Source organism: Neovison vison, chromosome 9 (assembly GCF_020171115.1).
Source record: "Neovison vison isolate M4711 chromosome 9, ASM_NN_V1, whole genome shotgun sequence".
NCBI classification, from domain to species: domain Eukaryota; kingdom Metazoa; phylum Chordata; class Mammalia; order Carnivora; family Mustelidae; genus Neogale; species Neogale vison.
Genome location: NC_058099.1, coordinates 1,416,797 through 1,434,576, shown reverse-complemented (window position 1 = coordinate 1,434,576; position 17,780 = coordinate 1,416,797). Strand labels below are relative to the sequence as shown.

The 17,780-nt window shown below is 61.0% G+C and overlaps 1 protein-coding gene across 3 annotated transcripts in view; it reads left to right on the top strand.

Moving 5' to 3' along the window:
• The window catches only part of SARDH (sarcosine dehydrogenase), a 60,969-nt gene that overhangs the window by 8,304 nt on the left and 34,885 nt on the right, over window positions 1–17,780 (top strand). For all 3 annotated transcript variants that reach the window (XM_044264510.1, XM_044264509.1, XM_044264508.1), the window contains 6 exons: window positions 5,907–6,011; window positions 7,142–7,271; window positions 9,886–9,972; window positions 10,174–10,264; window positions 13,346–13,487; window positions 16,591–16,674. In XM_044264510.1, coding sequence (XP_044120445.1) covers window positions 5,907–6,011; window positions 7,142–7,271; window positions 9,886–9,972; window positions 10,174–10,264; window positions 13,346–13,487; window positions 16,591–16,674 — 639 coding nt within the window. The remainder of the gene's footprint in view (window positions 1–5,906; window positions 6,012–7,141; window positions 7,272–9,885; window positions 9,973–10,173; window positions 10,265–13,345; window positions 13,488–16,590; window positions 16,675–17,780) is intronic.

Below are 17,780 nucleotides of genomic sequence, written 5' to 3'. Positions count from 1 at the left end.
CCAGTAAAGGAGCAATTCCCAAGCAGGCTGATTGGGCTCTGCGGAGGCTGGCGGGGGGCTCCGGAGACTCCAAGCCCAGGGAGCAGAGTGTGGAACCCAGCAGCCCAGGACCTGAAGGCAGCTCAGGGGGGCCGAGAGGGTGGACGGGGACCGTGTGAGGTGGGACCGGCAACGAGGGTCCTGGCCGGGATGAGCCCGGCTTCTGGCTCGTCACTGGGACCACACTGTTGAGGGGCTGGGGCAGGTGCCGGCCTCCCCACACACTCCTGCCCCTCTCCCTTGACACAGGGCTTCCCGGGTTCATGAGCGAGTTAATGGGCTGCAGCACAGACCTCAGGTGGCCACCAGGGGTCGCCCTCAGGCCACAGTGGGCTCGGGAGGGTTGGGGACAGGCTGTGTCCTGTGGAGGGATCTTTCTTGGGTGGCCACAGGGCTGTGCGTCCTAGGAAGCCCCAGTTCTGAGGGTCTGGCCCACAGCTGGGTTCGAGCCGAGCACTGCCCCAGCTGCTCTGTGACCTTGTGCCCTCCCTCTCCGGGCCTGGTGTGTGTGTCCCCGAAAGTTGCAGAGCGTCCCGTGCTCTCGGCTGGTCCTCATTCTGCTGGCCTACGGCTGCTTTTGCACACACTGCTCTACCCGGCACTGGGTGACAGGAAGGCTCAGGCTCGGGGCTGCGTCCCGGCTCCTCCATGGCCCAGCCAGGCCAGTCATAGTGTCGGTGGGCCTCAGTTTCCTTTTCTGCAAAATGGACAATAAAGGTACTGAGTGCACGGGGCTGAGGGAGGAGCCCGTGTTGGAGAGGAAGGGCTGAGTGCGGCTCCTGGCTGGAGCAGGTGCCCTTGGGTGGTCGCTGGGGTGAGGGTGACGATGGCCAGGACCACGGGGCACAGGGTGGTCCAGCCGGCGGGTGCCCCAGAGAATGAGATCAGGGAATGCTCGAGTCATCAGGCGGCCTTCCCAGAGGATGTGGCCAGCAAGGTTTGGAAGGACAAACAACGAAAGGGAGCAGAGTGCGGTCGGGCAGACACCAGTGGGGCTGGGTCACGGCTGCAGGTGGGCTTCTGCGTGGAGGTGGCAGGACGCGTTGGGCGCTCCAGGGCAGCTCAGTGTGCTGGGGCCCAGGAGCTAGAAGGAAAGTCATGGGCTTCCCCGGCCACCAGGTGTCCCCACTGTCCTGCTCGCCGGAACTCCAGTTTTTGTTTTGTTTTTAGAGTAGTAGTGACCGCAGAGGTCACGATCTCACTGTGTCTGTTTCCGGAGCGCTCGGTTACCGGGAACTTCCTACGCGCTCCTTCCAGCGACCGCTCAGCGCGGACGTTCTTATTCAGTTCTACGGAGGAGCTGGACAGCTGGACACTGGGGGGGGGGCATCTGCCAAGGTATCCCTTTTGGTCTTGTATGTCCTCAGAGATGGGACAGAGGAGTCACATCTGATGTGCCCATCTCCAGGGTAAGTGGTCCAGGAGAGGAGGCAGTTCCTTCGGTGCCAGAGAGCTACAGGGGATGTGCTCTTTCCCTACTTCTGCTCAGTTTCTAAAATGATTTTGGTTTGCTTTTTGGTTAAATCAAGTAGTCAGGATTTGCAGTATACTGACAGTGGAAATATTATTAAGTCCTGAGAAATAGCATCCAACTTTTGTGTTTCCTGCGGTTATTCATTGTTTTCCAGTTGCTCAGCTTCCTATGTAACGGTCGCTGCCTCTGTCCGTGTTCTGATCTCTCTGTCGACGTTACCTTCATCCTCCAAAGCCACCCATTACCAGTCACTCCCCTTTTCCCGTCCTGCCCCCAACCTTAGATAATCGCTAATCTGATTTCTGTCTCTGCAGATTTTCCAATTCTGGACATTTAATACAATGAAATTGGACCATATATGGCCTCTGGGGTCTGACTTCTTTCACTCAGTCTGACATTTTCAAAGTTCATCCATGGGATACATGATCAGAATTTCATTCCTTTTAATGGCTAAATAATATTCTATTGTAGATCACATTTTATTTTTCCACTTACCTGTTGCTGGACATTCGAGTGGTTTCTGCTTTGACTAATGCTGCTATGAACATTCACGTTCACATTTCTGTGTGATGTGTTTCAATATTTCTCAGGCAGATATCTTGGAGTGGAATTGCTGAATCATATAGGAATTATGTTTAACTGTTGGAGGAACTGTCAGACCATTTTCGAAGCATGGGCACTTTCCCATTCCCACCCGCGGCGCGGAGGGTCTGACTTCTCCACGGCCTCACCGCCCCGTACGACTCTCTTTGACCCTAGCCGTCCTGGTGGGTGTGAAGTGCAGAGTCTCTCATCGGGGTTCTGAGCCGCATTTCCTACCGACTGATGACGCGGAGCTTCTTCCCATGTGCTCACTGGCCATTCCTCCGTCTGCTTTGGAGAGGCGTCTACGCAGACACCTTGCTCATTTTATATGAGGTTGTTGGTCTTTTTACTGAGTCGGAAGAGTTCCCGTTCTATGCAGGTACACGCCTCTCTCCAGACTCCAGCCGGGCACGTATCCTCTCCCGCGCTGTGGGTCGTCTTCCCTTCCTTGGTGGTGGTGTTGGCAGCACACAAGAGGTCTCCGTTCTGGCCAAGTCCAGCGGATGGGATGTCCCTTTCTCCGCTTGTGCTTCTGCTTCCGAAGGGCATTTCCTAACGCCCTTTCCAAGGCCACGAAGATGGACCCACATATTTCCTCCTAAGAAGTTTATGGGTTTAGCTCTGATTTTTAGGTCCGTGACCCACTGTGACTAAGGTTTGTGTATGCTGTGAGGAAGGGTCCGACTTCCTTTCTTGCGTGCGGCCGTCCAGTTGTGTCGGCGCTGCGTGTTGAAGATCCCCGCTTCCCCCGCCGTGGCCTTGGCGTCCCTGTGGGAAATCAGTGGACCATAACCGTGAGGGCTTGTTTCCGGACCGTCGGTCCCATTCCAGCGATCTGGATGCGTGTCCTGTGTTCATGCCCTCCGTCTCGATTACGGTATTGTAATGAGTCTCGAATCGTGAAGCACGAGTCCCATCTTTGTCAAGATTGTTTTAAGTGTTCTGGGTCCGTTGCGTTGCCGTATGCATTTTCGGATCAGTTTGTCCGTTTCTGCCCAGAAGCCGGCTGCGACTGTGGTGGGGATCGTGTGGAATCTGGATCAGTGGAGAGCATTGCCGTCTCAGCCCTAGTCCAGTCTTCACTTTGTAAAGTTCATTTAGGGCTTCTTAGTTTCTTTCAAAAATATTGCCACGTCTTCAGAGTATAAGTTTTGCACTTGTTTTGTTAAATTTATTTGTAAGGATTTGAAAATTCTTTTTGATGGGTGCTTCTGGGTGGCTCAGTCCATTAAGCATCTGCCTTCAGCTCAGATCATGATCTCAGGTCCTGGGATCGGACCCCGCATCAGGCTCTCTGCTCGCCAGGGATTCTATTTCTCCCTTTTCCCCTGCTTGTGCTCATGTGAGTGCATGCTCTCTCTCAAGTAAATAAATAAAATCTTCAAAAAAATTCCTTTCGATGATGTGAGTGGAGTTATTAATTTCATTTTTTGGTTGCCCAATATTGATGAAATGAAAAACAAAACAATAGTTTTTATTTGTCTGTTGTATGTTGACCTTGTATCCTGCCACTTTGGTGAACTGTTTTGTCAGTTGCGATAGTTGTTCAGTGGGTTCCTAGGATTTTCTATATGCAGGATCGTGTCGCCTGCAAATAGAGATCGTTTTGCGCCTTCTTTCCCAAGCTTGAGGCCTTTTAATACTTTTTCTTGCCTCATTGCTGTATTGGCTAGAAATTCCAGCGCGAGTGAAAGTGCTGAGCGGAGACATCCTTCTGTTGGCCTAATCTTAGAGGAAGAGCTGAAAATAAGTGTGTTTTAGCTGTGGGTGTTTCTTAGATACCCTTTGTCAGGAAGTTCCCTTCTATTTCTAGATTGTTGAGTGTTTTTGTGATGAGATGTGTTGGAAATGCTTTCTCCGTCACCTATTGAAGTGATGGGTTTTCATCCTACTCAGTTGATACAGTGTATTACAAAGACTTGTTTTCAGATGTCAAGCCAACCTTACATTCCTGGGATAAATCTCATAGGCCATGGGATATAATCCTTTTTTTCTGTTGCTGGATTCAGTTTGCTAGTGTTTTGTTGAGGATATGTGCATTTATATTCTAACTGTCCCATTGTCCTCCCAAACATTTCAACTGTCAACTACTTCTCAAGAATATGTTCGGCACCACTCCGCACATCAGGGAAATCACTACAGTCTGTGAGTCCCATTCCCTTCCCCTGGAGGTACCCTCCGGCTGTTCTGATCTCCATTCTAGAAGGATTGCCTTGTGGCCTCTGCTCAGCTGTGACCCTGGAGCCTTCTTCTCTCCTCTTCTGTTTGGATCCATGGCTTATGCTCTGGTTGCTTACTGAGAAGGGGCAGATGGAGGGTAAACACTTCTGCATTCATCGATGTCTGAAATAATCTTTATTCTTTTCTTACACTTGATTGATGGATTGACTGGGCCCAGAAGTCTCCATCTAAAGCTATCTGTCAGAATTTTGAAGACTTGGCTCCAGGTCCTCTGGCCTCGAGGAATGTTGTGCCATTCTCCAGGATGCATCTGTTCCTCTGGAGTTCTGATGTTTCTACCCCAGCATGGCCTCTGTGCTGCCTGCCCATGCACAGGGCTTGGTGGGCCCTTTAATATGGAGATCTGTGATGTTTAATCTGAGAAGTTGTCCTAGATTGCTTCTCTGATGTTCCTCTAATCCATTTCCTCTGTTCGTCTTTCTGGAACCCCTATAAGGTAGATGTTGGACCTTTAGGGCTGACTTTGTGATTTCCTTATTTTTCTCTTTCCTGATTGCAATTTCTTTGTCTTTTTTTGGCCTCATATCTAGAAGATGGTCTTATCCGACCCTGCCGTTGCATTTTTCATTTAGATAATCATCTCTCACTTTGAGACCTCTTTCTTCATCTGTTCCTTTTCCATGGCCCCTTGTTTGGTGGACCCAACCTTGTCATCGCTCTGAAGTTCCTGGTGTGGGTTTTAAGGGGGGGAGTTTCTGCAGGCCGACTGGAAGCTTGGAGACGGAGGACAGGAGGGCATCTTGTAAGGGATGATGAGGGTGAGCTGTCCTCTTTGGTGAGGGCCCCTATGTCAGCATCTGGAATCTTCCACAGGCCACTTCATTAGCATCTGGAACCTTCCACAGGCCACTTTGTGTTTCCACGATAGAGTCTCTGGGCTGCTGTAGAGGGGAACGGAAACCCATCCCTCACACCTCTGAGACCACAGCTTGTGGGGACCCCATTCCCCAGACCTCAGGGCTGTCCCCAGGCCAGGCTGCAGGCTGTGCTGGGTGGGGATGGAGGGGACCTGGGTTCACCGCTTTGAAGAGACCCTGGCCTTTCCATTCACACACGCACTCTTTCTCACTCCCACACATACACACATATCCATGCACACACACGCACACGCTCATGAGCACACACACTCACACCCACACACCATGCACTCTGCCTGTCAGGCCCTGCAGAGGGAGCTGGGTCGGCACAAGCCAGGACTCTGCAGATAGGAGGGGGCTAGAGGGTGCGCACGGGCCCCCCTTGGCATTTTCCCGTGCCCAAGCCCGCGCAGGGGTGCCTACTTGGCTCGGCGTGCGCCGTGTTGCTGGAGGGCTCCGCATGCTCTAGTCCCTCCGCGGTTCCCCTGGATTTGTGGCTTAGACCTTGTCCTTCCCTCCTTCCTTCTTCTCCTTCTTACTTCTTTGCTGCTGTTTTATGGGGTCTAGGGAAGGACAGATTTGAGTGGGGGGAGTGGTTTGTCCGCTGTGTAACCTGAGGCCTACAATAAGGAGGAGATGCCATGGGCCACTGTGGGCCTGGGACCGCCCGGCCCTGGCTGACCCCGAGGCCTCTCTGCTCTGCCTTCCAGAACATGCCCAATGTCCGCGACCACGACGCCTCGGTCTACCTCCGCCTCCAAGGGGACGCGCTGTCTGTGGGCGGCTATGAGACCAACCCCATCTTCTGGGAGGAGGTGAGACACTGAGGGATTGAGGGGTGATTCGGGGCCGTGTCTCAGCATGGAGAGGCCTTCTTCCAGGAAACCCAGCCTCCCACGGAGGAGTGGCAGGTCCTCTCACTCCCGGCACACAGGCAGACCCGGAGCTGGGGCAGGGAGAGGATTGGCCTCGTGACAGTGAGGGAAATGCAAAGAACAGTGCAGAAACGTAAAGTAATGGCCTTGGAAGACAGAGACCTGAAAGCCCGGTGTCCGCAGCAAACCCCCCTGAGGCCCGCCCCCACGGCAGCAGCACCCCCCCCAGACCTGGCTGCTCCCCCCAGCGGCTTCGGGGGCTGCCTGAGGCCCGGCGGCCCCCTCGGCTCCCCCGAACATGCCCGGGCCTCCCTCACTCCTGGCTTCATGCGGAAATGGAGTGACTGAATGACAGCTTCGGGTCAGATGCTGTCTTACTTCCCGGGGACAGGGCGAGACCAACATCAAAGTCCCTATCCCGGGGTGCTTCTGTCTAGGTGGGGAGACCCACAATAAACAAGAAGCCTTGGGGATCTGTGTGCTGAATGGAGCCGGCAGGTTAGGAAGAAGCCCAGTAAGCGTGGTGCAGAGCGAGGACCTTCACACTGTGGTCGGGCCGGGCAACCCCCGCCCCTGCCGCTGCCCGGGGAGCTGAGGGCAGAGCAGAGGCCTGCAGAGAGATCCGGTGGGCAAGGAGCTGCCTCAGGTGGGGGTGAAGGCCCTGAGGTCAGGTCAGGCTGGTCCTTCTCGAAGAACTGAAGGAAGGCCCGTGTGGCCGTGCGTCAGAGGTGGACACAGACAGGGCCTTGTAAGGCTTTGTCGGGCACAGAGAGCCACGGAGATCCATGGAGGGCTTGAGAGCAAGAGAGGGCCTGGTCTGACTTAGGAGAATGGGTGGAAGGAAGTGGGGAGGCCAGGTGACCAGTGGCCAGGGAGAGGCCACGGCAACAATCCAGCACAGAACGGGGGGGCCTGGGCCAACATGGGGAAGGGGAGCGGACAGGCCCTGCTGCGCAGTCAGCGGAGGAGGCCTGAGGGGCACAGCCCAGCCCTGTCCCTCTGCTAACTTGGGGCGGGCTGGCCGGGCTCAGCTCCCTGTCACAGGGCCGCACCCCTGCCTGCCCCGCCAGGTGTCAGACAAGTTTGCCTTTGGCCTCTTCGACCTGGACTGGGACGTGTTCAGCCCGCACATTGAAGGTGCTGTCAACCGCGTCCCTGTGCTGGAGAAGACGGGGGTCAAGTCCACGGTCTGCGGCCCTGGTGAGTGAGGAGGCTGGGAGCTGGGCATCCCAGGGTCCTTCTGGCTGAGAAGTGCGTCTGGTCTGTGTCAGTCCTGGACCTGGGCTGCCCCGCCGCGTGCAGGCGGGACACACGCACCCCCGTCGTGGTTCCAACAGAACAGGCCCTATTCTGCCCCCTTCCTCCCTGGCTCGCGTGGGGGCTCTTTCATCGTCAATCAAGGCAGAAAATGGGTGGGGCCAGCCTCGGCCCACATCAGGGCTGGGGAGAGAGTCCCTGAAGGATATGGTGTCCATAGGATATGGTGTCCAAGGATATGCTGTCCAAAGGGGAAAGTTTGTGTCTGAGACTCAGTTCCCTGTGCCTCAGTGTCCTCGTCTGTGAAATGGGTGGCAGAGCACTTACTCAGCAGGCGTGCGGCACGAAGCAGAGCCACTTGTTCGGTGCGGGGCGCGGCTGGGCCAGCAAAGTGCTGTGCGTCCCCTGAGCAGAAGGGGATAGCCAGAGGCTGGGGAGGGAGGGGTTGTCCACAGCCAAGGGGCAGGCCGGGCCAGAAGAGGGGCAGGTTCTGATGCCGGGGGCCCGTGGCCTGCAGGGGTCCAGCCCTCTCCCTCCATGCCCTTGGCATCAGCACGGCCGCCAGCCAGGGCGGCTCTAATCTGTTCAGCTCTCAGGAAGCCCAGCCTCGGTGAGCAGGTTAGAAGCACCCACCGGGCGTGGGCCGTGGGCCGTGGGCTGAAGACTCACTGCCTACCCGCCCCCCCGATGGCTTCCCTGGGCTTGCGAGAGGCTGGCAGTGAGCAGCACAGGCCTGAGACGAGCCCGGGGGGGCGGGTCACCCGGGAGCATCGTGTTTAATTAGCCCGGGCAGTCACTGCTCCCACAAAGGCGAGGTGCTGTGAGGACATCTTGTGTCTGGTCTCCTGCCTGGGAGGGAGGGTTCACGGCGGAAATCAGCCTCTCTCTTGCCAGGGAGCACAAGCCTGGTCAGTGGCCTTCGGCTTCCAGAACAGAACTCGGAAGTCCCAGAACCCTTTGACTCTGGGGAATCTGGGGGCAGGCAGAGCTCCCATTCCAGGTCCCGGAGGTCACCGCCAAGGTGGGGGCCCCGTCTGTGCAGCCAAACGTCCCGTCTTCCCGCGTCCTCATGTTGTACAGGCTTGAGTCATTCGTCAAACATTCAAGAGGCTCTCGTCCCCCCTGACTTGCCCCATGAGGCTGTTCCGGCCTTCCTGTCCTCCCATGGTCCCGGGCGGGAAACATCCCCGCTCTGCCCAAGGGCTCGCGGGGGTGGCCGCACGGGCCCCCAGGGAAGCTCCCGCCCTGATGCTCTCTGCCTTCTCTGACCGCCCCACCCTCCCTCAGCCATCCCAACTCTGTCTTTCAGACCTCTGGGGTTTCCCCCCTCTCTGGGGTATCCCCCCCTCTGGTTGGTTGGAGGTTCCCCCCAGGTCCCAGACGGGGGTGGCCTCAGATGCCGCCCCCCCAGCTCAGGCCTGCTCCCCCCGCAGGGAGCAGAGCTGCACAGAGGTGAGGAACTCGGGCCGGGGGCCGGACAGCCCTGAGGGGCGCTCCGGCATCCAGGGTTCACTAGCAGGGCACTGGGCTCGAGAGACCCCGCTTCCCAGGGTCTCCTCATCTCTCCCCTGGTGACCGTGGTACCTGCCAAGAAGCATAGGCAGGAGTCCCTCACCACCCTCTCCTCCCACTCTGTTTTCTTACCAAACATTCTCTTTTGCTTATTTGTGTATTTCCTGCGTCCGTCCCTGTCTGGTCAGCTCCCTGAGGGCTGGGACTGGTCTCGTTCAGAGCCGAGCCTGGGCCACAGACACGTGGGCTACAAGTATTTGCAGATGGGCTAACCCACAGCCCTGGAAGGAAGTGCTGTGCTCCCAGTTTTACAGATGAGGACACTAAGGCTCAGAGAGGGGAAGTGACCAGCCCAAGGTCACACAGCTAGGAAGGAGTAAAGCAGGGTTCGAACCCAGGACTGGCTGCAAAGCTCGGCTCTTCATGATGATGTCCGAGGGTCCCTCGCCATCATGCCCTGGCCTCTCCGGGTGACCCACCAGCAACAGGCAGGAGCAGAAACCCCCGTCCCTCTCCCAAAGAACTTAGGATCGTTCCTTCATTCATTGAACATTTATGAGGCACCTGCTGTGGGGTGGGGCCTGTGCTAGGCCTTGAGACACGGCGGTGAGTGAAGCCCGGCCCCGCCCTCACGTTTCTCCTGGTCCAGTAGGCAAGGATGAGAAGCAGGGACACCGCAGGAAGCTGGCGCAGGGAGGGAGAGCCTCACCCTGTGATGGGGGCTTGGGGAAAGGCCCCTCACCAGCAGGAGAATGGTGACCGTCGTGAGACAAACCTGGACTCTGCAAGGTGGAGTCCCCTCCCAGCTGGGTGCCTCTGGCCATAAATGCTGAGGAGCCTGGGAATGTGGCAGGAGCCATCAGGGAGGCTCCCTGGAGGAAGCAGCATTGAGCTGAGTCGTGAGGATGGGGAAGGCCTGGATGAAGGAGGCACCAGCAGACCTCACTCCGGCCACTGCCCCCTCAGGAGACCCTGGCCCGGAGGCACACGGCCCGGAGGCAGCATCACGGGATGCTTCACCCCTTCCTTCATCCCTTCCTTCCAGAGTCCTTCACGCCAGACCACAAGCCCCTCATGGGGGAGGCACCCGAACTCCGAGGATTCTACCTGGGCTGTGGTTTCAACAGTGCCGGTGAGTACAAGGGCCGCCACTTTGGGCCCCCGCCCCTGCCCCCGGTGGGGGGTGGGGCAGAGGAGGCCGGCAGGGAGGGGCAAGGTTTTATTAGCAGGTGCACAGCACCCCAGGTGTGAGATCCAGGGCTAGGGGAGGGGTGATGCCGGCTGTGGGCTGGGCTCCGGGGCCTCGGCAGACCTCTGGCTCCACCCCTGCCAGGAATGATGCTGGGCGGCGGCTGTGGGCGGGAGCTGGCCCACTGGATCGTCCATGGGCGCCCGGAGAAGGACATGTACAGCTACGACATCAGGCGAGTGGCCCTGGGATTCGGTAGAGTGGGGTACATGGCAAGGGCTCTCTAGAAAGGAGCCTTCCCTGAAATCCAGAGGGCTTCTTGGAAGAGGTGCCAGCAGGGGCCTGGGGTTGGCAGATCCATGGCCCTTGATAGCTTCCCGGATTTCTTGTGCCAGCGTCCTGCTGGACCCTCCGGATAGCTCCAGGATCAGCAACGGGATCGCATCATCCCACTTGGCAGATGGGGAGACTGAGGCCTGGGGAGCAGGTGGGACCACACGCGGCCCAGGAAGTGAGGCTGCGCTGGTTACTGTCGGTCCACAGGACGAGGCTGGGCGGCAGACAGCCCTGAGCCGAGATGCCATCGGGTGATAGGAATAAGTCTGACCCCAGGCCAAGCCATGGCCTCTCCGCGACCCTCGGGTCATGACGCTGTGTGCTGCCGGTGCTGGGAGCCGCGAACGCGTCTGGGTCGGTAGATCGCTCTGAAACACGTCTGCAAGGAAGCCCAGACAGACGCGAGCCCAGGTGGAGGGGAGCTGGCATCAGAGCTGGGGCAGCCTGGTCTGTACCACCCTCCGCCGACGGGCAGCGCGGGGGGAGACACTCCCAGCCACGGCCCGCGGGCGGGGGAGCGGACAGGGCTGGGGTCCACAGGCAGCAGCTTGAAGGGACGCCCCGGGGGTGTCCAGCCCGCTCCACCGTCACTGGTCCCGGCAGACAGCCTCCCGGGGGACCCGGGCGGCCCATAGGGGCTGGTTCAGCTCGTGCCCCTGCTCTGCTAACCCTGCCCCTTCCCGGCCTGATGAGGACATTACGCCCACTGCTGTGGCGTAGGGGGGGATATCTGGCCCGCACAGAGGCAGACAGACAGACACTGAGATTCCCCGACTGCCACCCCCTCCGTGGCGCCTGGCACGGCAGTCTGCACTGTGGCTGCCTCAGAGCCCGGCTGGGGCTGCGCCCACGCTTTCCCAAGAGAGGAATGTTCCAGAAACGATAGCTGTGAGGGGCCTTGGGGATGGGCCGGCCCAAGTCCCTCCCGCTGCAAACAGCGAGAGGAGGCGCCGTTGGGGGCGGCCGTCCGTCTGCAGGTCATGCGGGGCGCGAGCCGGAGCCGGACCGGGCTCTGACCTCCCTGGCGGGCGAGTGCTTCAGCCCTGGAACGGACCCACCCGCCAGGGCTCACCCCCGGCCTCGGGCGGGGGGGGCAGCTTCCTGGTGCCGCGGCGGCCACAGCTGTAGGACGAGGCTGGCCTGCCTGCACCCGTCTTGGGCTGAGGGAGGCCCAGCAGGGAGGGGGTGCACAGTCCTGGAGTCAGCGGGCAGCCTTAGGTCTGGGCTGGCCAAGGCCCCGGCCTGGGCAGGAGGGGGTCTGGGCTTCCCTCCTCCGTCGGCTGCCTTCCCTGGCAGGAGCATCTCGTGGGCTGGCTTATGGCTCGCAGGCTGGGGCCTGGAGGTCACGGGTTAGGAGGCAGAGGGTACAGGGAGGGAACCTTAAGAGCTGGGGCCTGGTGGATAGAGGCGGGGGCAGCGAACTAGTCCAGCCACCCTCGTGGCGCAGGCAGGTGGCTTTCCCATCTGTGAGACGGGAGCAGTGACCCAACCCTCAGCAGAGTGCGTCTGAGTCTCGCATGCACGGTGCCCCCCCGGAGCCTGGCCTGGGCAGGGTCTGGAGCGCAGGCTGTGATTTTTAGCACAAGTCCTTGGGGTCCCAGTGAGTGGGGAGGAGGAGGAGTCATTCCTTCTCTGAGTGAGGAGGGTGGCTGGACCCTGGCCCCGGCCGCAGGCCCCGGCCGCCTGCTCATGGGGCGAACGGTGTGGCCGGGTGTGTGTGGACGTAGGCGTGGTCATTCCCCTGCCGGCCCCTGGTCGTGCTCCGGCTGAACTTGATCCCTCGTCCCCGCCTTGCGCACGCGGGCACAGATGTGAGTGGAGGGGCCGGCGGTGCTGGCCGGCGGGACGCCTGCCGGAGGGGTCACATCTGTCAGTCGGGATCACCCAGGCCTGCCCTGGGTCCGGCTTCCCCTGACGGCCCCGAGGCCTGAAGAAGGAGATCCCGCTCTCCCCAGACCCTCCAGCTGCCTGTCCCCGTTCTCGTCCAGGACTCACACCCTCAAAGCTGCTGGGAAGGTCCGTCTGCAGGTCCCATCCCAGGAGAACCATGTCCGCTCCTAGTGATGGGGGGACGTCTGACGAGAGTGGCCATCAGCGGAGGCCAGACCTCCTAGCCTCCTGCCTTCCCATCGCCACCCCTCCAAAGGCAGCTGCAGATTCCCAGACCCACGCCCTGCACACCGCCCTGCACACCGCTTCTCCTCCAGGAACCCTCCCCAGGCCCTGGGCCCAGCTCCGTGGCTCCCTCCCCCGCCCCTCCCTCCAGGGGCTGCGGGGTAACGAGGGTTCCGCAGACATTCCCGCAGAGGGCACTCGGCCCTGGTCCTGCGCCAGAAGGGAGCTCCGGGCATCCTCGGGATTCCTAGTGATCGTATCCACGGTCCTAGGCTCCGGTCTGTAGCTTCACCCCTGCCCCAGGCAGGACGTCCCTCTCTGGAACGATGTGCAGAGTAAGCGTCAGAGCCCTGACCGGCTAGGACGGGATCACTGGGGATGAAGCACGGACAAGGACCTAGGGCCTGGGGATGCATGAGACGCCAGCAGGTGGACAGTCGGGGGAGGGGCATCCGGGGTGGCGGGTCCGAGCGGGGGGTCTGAGAGCGGGTATGTGCGGGGGTGGGGCTGGGGTCCCGGACACAGGGGCGCCGGCGGCTGTGCAGTCGGCTGGGGCAGCCATGGCTGTCCACGGAGACCAGATGGACCCGCCGCGGGGAGGCCCCGGCTGCTGTGGCCTCAGGAAGGCTGGAGGGAGGCTGGTGTGAGGGCCGGGGTCGCCACGAGGAGCCCCCCCGCCCCGTGGGAGAGCAGAGCCCGGACGCCCTGCTGAGCCCAGGCCTCGGGGAGGACTCTGGTGGAGGGTGAGGGTCCAGCTTGGTCCTGGGTGCTTGCTTGGTCCTGGGTGCTTGGTCCTGGGGCCTGGGTCCTGGGCCAGCCCTTCCGTCCCAGGCCGCGCAGTGACGGGCCCCTCCCTCCGCCGCAGGCGCTTCCATCCGCAGCTCGCCGACCACCGCCGCTGGATCCGGGAGCGCAGCCACGAGTCCTACGCCAAGAACTACTCCGTGGTCTTCCCCCATGATGAGCCCCTGGCGGGACGCAACATGAGGACCGACCCCCTGCACGAGGTACCGCCCCCCGACGAGCACGGTGACCCTCAGGACACCCAGGGGACTGGGGTGACTGGAGGGCGTGTGGCGCCCCAGCTGCCAGACAGGCGAGGCCATGGGGTCTCGGTCATTCCCAGGGTCTTCCTGGCAGAATGTGCTGGGAGCCTGGCTGGCTGCTGGTGGCCCGGAGCGGCAGGTGGGGCGTCCGCGGGTCCCCTGTCGGAGGAGGGCGCGCCACGGACACCAGCTTCTGCTCGGGGTTGGGGGGGAGTGGAGGGGGGCGTTTCAGCTGCCTTTCCTCCCCGGCCAGCTTCTACCTGTACGATAAAACCCATCGTCGGATGCCCTTCCTGGCTTGGCCCTGTGCACTCTCGCAGGCCCCCCCGCAAGCCCGGCACCTGCCCTGTGGCCCAGCCTATGCAGGCTCTGCCTCTCTGTGGCCCTGGGCTGGGGAGCTGTGCCGTCGCGTCTCTGGTTCCCGAGCACTGAGCCCGAGCCTGACTCATACCACTGTTCAGGGGACGTTTGCTGAATGGGTGATGAAGGGGACGGCAGGAAGGGCAGGCTCCCGGAGCGGAATAAAGGAACCTCCTTCATCTGGGACTCCAGGGCCTGGACCCCAGAGGGACCCAGTGTCCCCTGCACCTCCTGGGGAGAGGCCCAAAGACATCAGTGGTTCCCAGGCTGCCCTGCCCTTTGGCTCAGCTTAGGGGACCAGCAACGGTCTCGGACCCCACACAGCCTCCAGCCCTCCCCAGGCTGCCTGGGCCTTTATTCACCCTGCATGGATCCTGAGGGCTCCACGGCCTCCCGAGCGATCACAGGGCTTGCTTGGCTGGCCGTGGAAGCAGGGAGGGCTCATAAGGACCGCTCAGGAGTGTACAGCTTTGCCCAAAGGGCACGCGCAGGAGCCAGCACACCCCGTGCCCAGCGAGGCGTCTGAATCCCCTCACGCTTCCGCCTTCTCACACGGTCAGCCCTGCCCACGTCGCCTCCTGGCCATACGTTGTTTTATGAGAAGAGCCCAGCCCCCCTCTTTCCCTCCTGGGGAGGGGATGCTCCCCCGAGGCACACGCCTCCGTCACTCACTGCAGGGGATCTTTTGTGTCCTCAGCTGCTGCCCCTTTGGATGTCTGAAGAGGACATTTCTGGGGTGTCACCGGTTGGGAGTGTGACCTCGGCCCCTTCCCTCCCTGCTCGGGGTCTGGGTGGCTCACGGGAGTCGGCAGAGGCGGCTGGTCCAGAGCCTCGGGACCCCTGCCAGCCCCAGCTTCTGGAGCTGCTCAGCCTGGGGCTCCGGGCCGTTGCCTGTTGGGCGGGGCGCGGGGGACGCAGGCCCCGTCCAAACGCGAGAGAGGCGGTTCTCTCTTTCCCCAGCCCAAACTGATTTTCAAAGAAATGTGCCACTCTAGGACTTTATTGTGTCCGTGCGACACTATGACTCAGAATAAGGAACAGGTACGGTCTTTGTCCAGTTCCATGTCTGGCGGGAAGGTCCGAACCCTTGGAATTTCCTAAGTGTCAGAGCCATAAAGATGCCTTTTGTTACGTTAATAGTGGCTTTGGGCCCAACCTAAGGAAGGAGACTGCCTGCCAGGGAACCCAGCTGGAAGCCCCGTGATTAGGGGACAGGAACTTCCTGTCCCACCCCGGTCTCTGGGGAGGAAGGGGGCGGCAGGTGGACTCAGTCACCAGTGGCCACTGCTTCAATCAGTCGTGCCTATGGAATGACGCCTTCCTAAACACCCCAAAGGAGGGGCACCGAGAGCCTCTGGGCTGGGGAGCCCGTGGAGATTTGGGCAGAGCGGCGCCCGGAGGGCCGGGAGCCGCACACCCTCGCCCACACTTGGCCTGACGTCCCGCTTGTCCCGCTTGCTGTCCCCGAGCTCTAGCCTGCAGCCGTGCGCGGGCGACCCAGTGGGGGAAACAGCTCTCCGAGCCGGGTGAGCTGCTTAGCAACTCCGTGCCGCCAGAGTTGGGGTCCTGACCCACGGCCGGTCCGTCTGGAGCACAGGTGCCAGCCCGGCGTGGGGGGCAGCCGTGAGGGATGCCCCCCCGGGGGACTCTGATGCGGTCCCGGGGCAGACAGCATTGGAACGGAGCCGGATTCTTGGACACAGTCCTGCTGTCTGAGAGCCGCTCGGGGCCGCGGGGGCGGTCCCCGCGCGCAGGCACGTGTGAGCTCGGCCCAGGAAACCAATTTAGGCTGTTACATTTTTGTCTCGCGGTGAAGGACACATCAAATTGGCCATTTCAACCGTGTTAAAGCACAGGATTCAGGAGATAAGGACATTCACGACGCTGTGCGACCGTCACCACCACGGAGAGGGGCCCGCGTGTCCGGGACGCAGGGCTTCCCCATTCTCCCCGCCCCCGGCCCCACCTAGAACAGCCACCCCCGGGTTTTTCTGTCTCTGCGGTGGGCATTGCATGTGAGGGAAGCCGAGCGACACGTGACCTTCCTTTCCCGGCCCGTGTGCCAGAGGCTCGCCCGTGGTGCGGCGCGTGTCGCCGACGTCCGCTGCTAGGTGTTTGCCACCTGCTCTGTTGTCGCTTCTCTTGGGGGGGTGGGGTGGGGGGCCTGGGAGGGAGACTGCTGGCCTCTTCCCACTGTTGGTACAGCGCAGCGCAGACGGGGGGGCTGGCCCCGTAGACATCCCTTCTCCCCATTCTGGAGCCCGGGAGCCCAGAGCCCGGGGCTGCGGCCCGGCTCCAGGTGCGGCCCGTCGTCCTAGCTGCCCAGGGCTGCCGTCTTGCTGCGTCTGCCCTGTCGGGGGGCGGCACGGCCGGACCTCCCTTCCTGGGACGAGGGCCCCACCGCATGACCACAGTCCACCCTAACCCCTCCTCATGGGCCCCGTGTCCAAATGCAGCCCCGCTGCGAGTTAGGGCTTCAACATAGGACCTTGGGGGTGCGATTCTGTCCCTAGCAGAAGGTCTCTCAATAGGCTGGGACTCTTGGACTGGGGCAGGGGGGCTGGGGCGGGGTTCTGGGGCGGGCATGGGGTCCTGGGTCCCACTACCAGACCTCTTTGCCCTCTGCTCCCTGGGGGTCACTGGCTACCCTACCTGGGGGTAGTCTGGCCCGCCTGAAGGGTGCTTCTTCCCCACCCCTACCCAGGAGCTACTCGCCCGAGGCTGTGTGTTCCAGGAGCGACAGGGCTGGGAGCGGCCAGGCTGGTTTACGCCCCAAGGCACAGCTCCGGTGAGTAGACCCCCTGGGCCGGGGTCCCCCTCCACGCCCGTCCCCCACCCCACCTGCGAGGCTGCCAGCCCAGGGGGGGCCTGTGGGGAGGGTGAGTCGTCTTGTGTGCACAAGGCTGAGCCCCTGTAGCTCCACCCGGAGCCCCTCCCCTGCTGATGGCCCCGGGGCTGTCACTCAGGCCTTCTGGGGCTCTGAGAAGCCCGGGGCCCCGGGGAAAGCTGCTGTGCCACAGTGAGGAGGCCGTGCACAGCGCAGCCCCCGCCCGTGTGTAGGAGAAATTAGCGCGTCTTCTCATAATTTTGTTCATATATTTTTGGCAACTGCAACTGGTATTTTATGTTAGTAGGAGGACTTAGCCCCAAATTAGGCATTCCGCGTTAGTTTGTAAGTTGGGATTTCACAGCCTCCTGGCCTCTGGTGCCCTCCTGGGGGCTCCCCCCTGCCCCCGTGCCTCCCATGGGCCCCGGGGCCGTCAGAAAAGAAGCCACGCCGCCCACCCGTGAGGCTTGGGGCTGGGGTCTGCTGGAGCAGGCGTGGTGATGCTTCCAGCCCAGCCAGAGGGACAGTATTTGATCCAGATTTGTGCAAATCGAGATCCCTCTCCCTCTGCTCTGTTTCCCAGTCCCCTCCTGCGCAAACTCCTCCCATCTCCACAGCAACTCAGGGCCCAAGGCCGCTCCCAGGGCATCCGGAGGCAGGCGAGGCAGATACCAGAGCTCGCTACTGCCCAGGGGTCACTGTTCTCCGGCTCCTCGGTCCTGGCCCCTTCTCCCATCAGCCTGCAGAGACCCTTGCCCTCTGCCCAGGAGCACGGAGCTCCCCTTGAGGTCCGAATCACTGGAGGGACAGGCAAACCCTGGGACACCTGAGGACAGAGGAGACAGGCTCTCTAAGATGCTAGGGGACAGGCCTGTCCCCAGGAGGCTGAGAGGCTGGGGCCACGAGGACAGGGTGCCTTGAGCAGAGCCCTCCACGTGCCAGCTGGCCTGTCCCTGGAAGCCCCCGTCCCCCAGGAGAGTAGAGGACAGTGGAGCAGGGACGGGGACCCTTGATCTGGAGACGGGTGGGCTCTGCACCTTCTCACCTGGGAGCCATCCTAGGTGTCC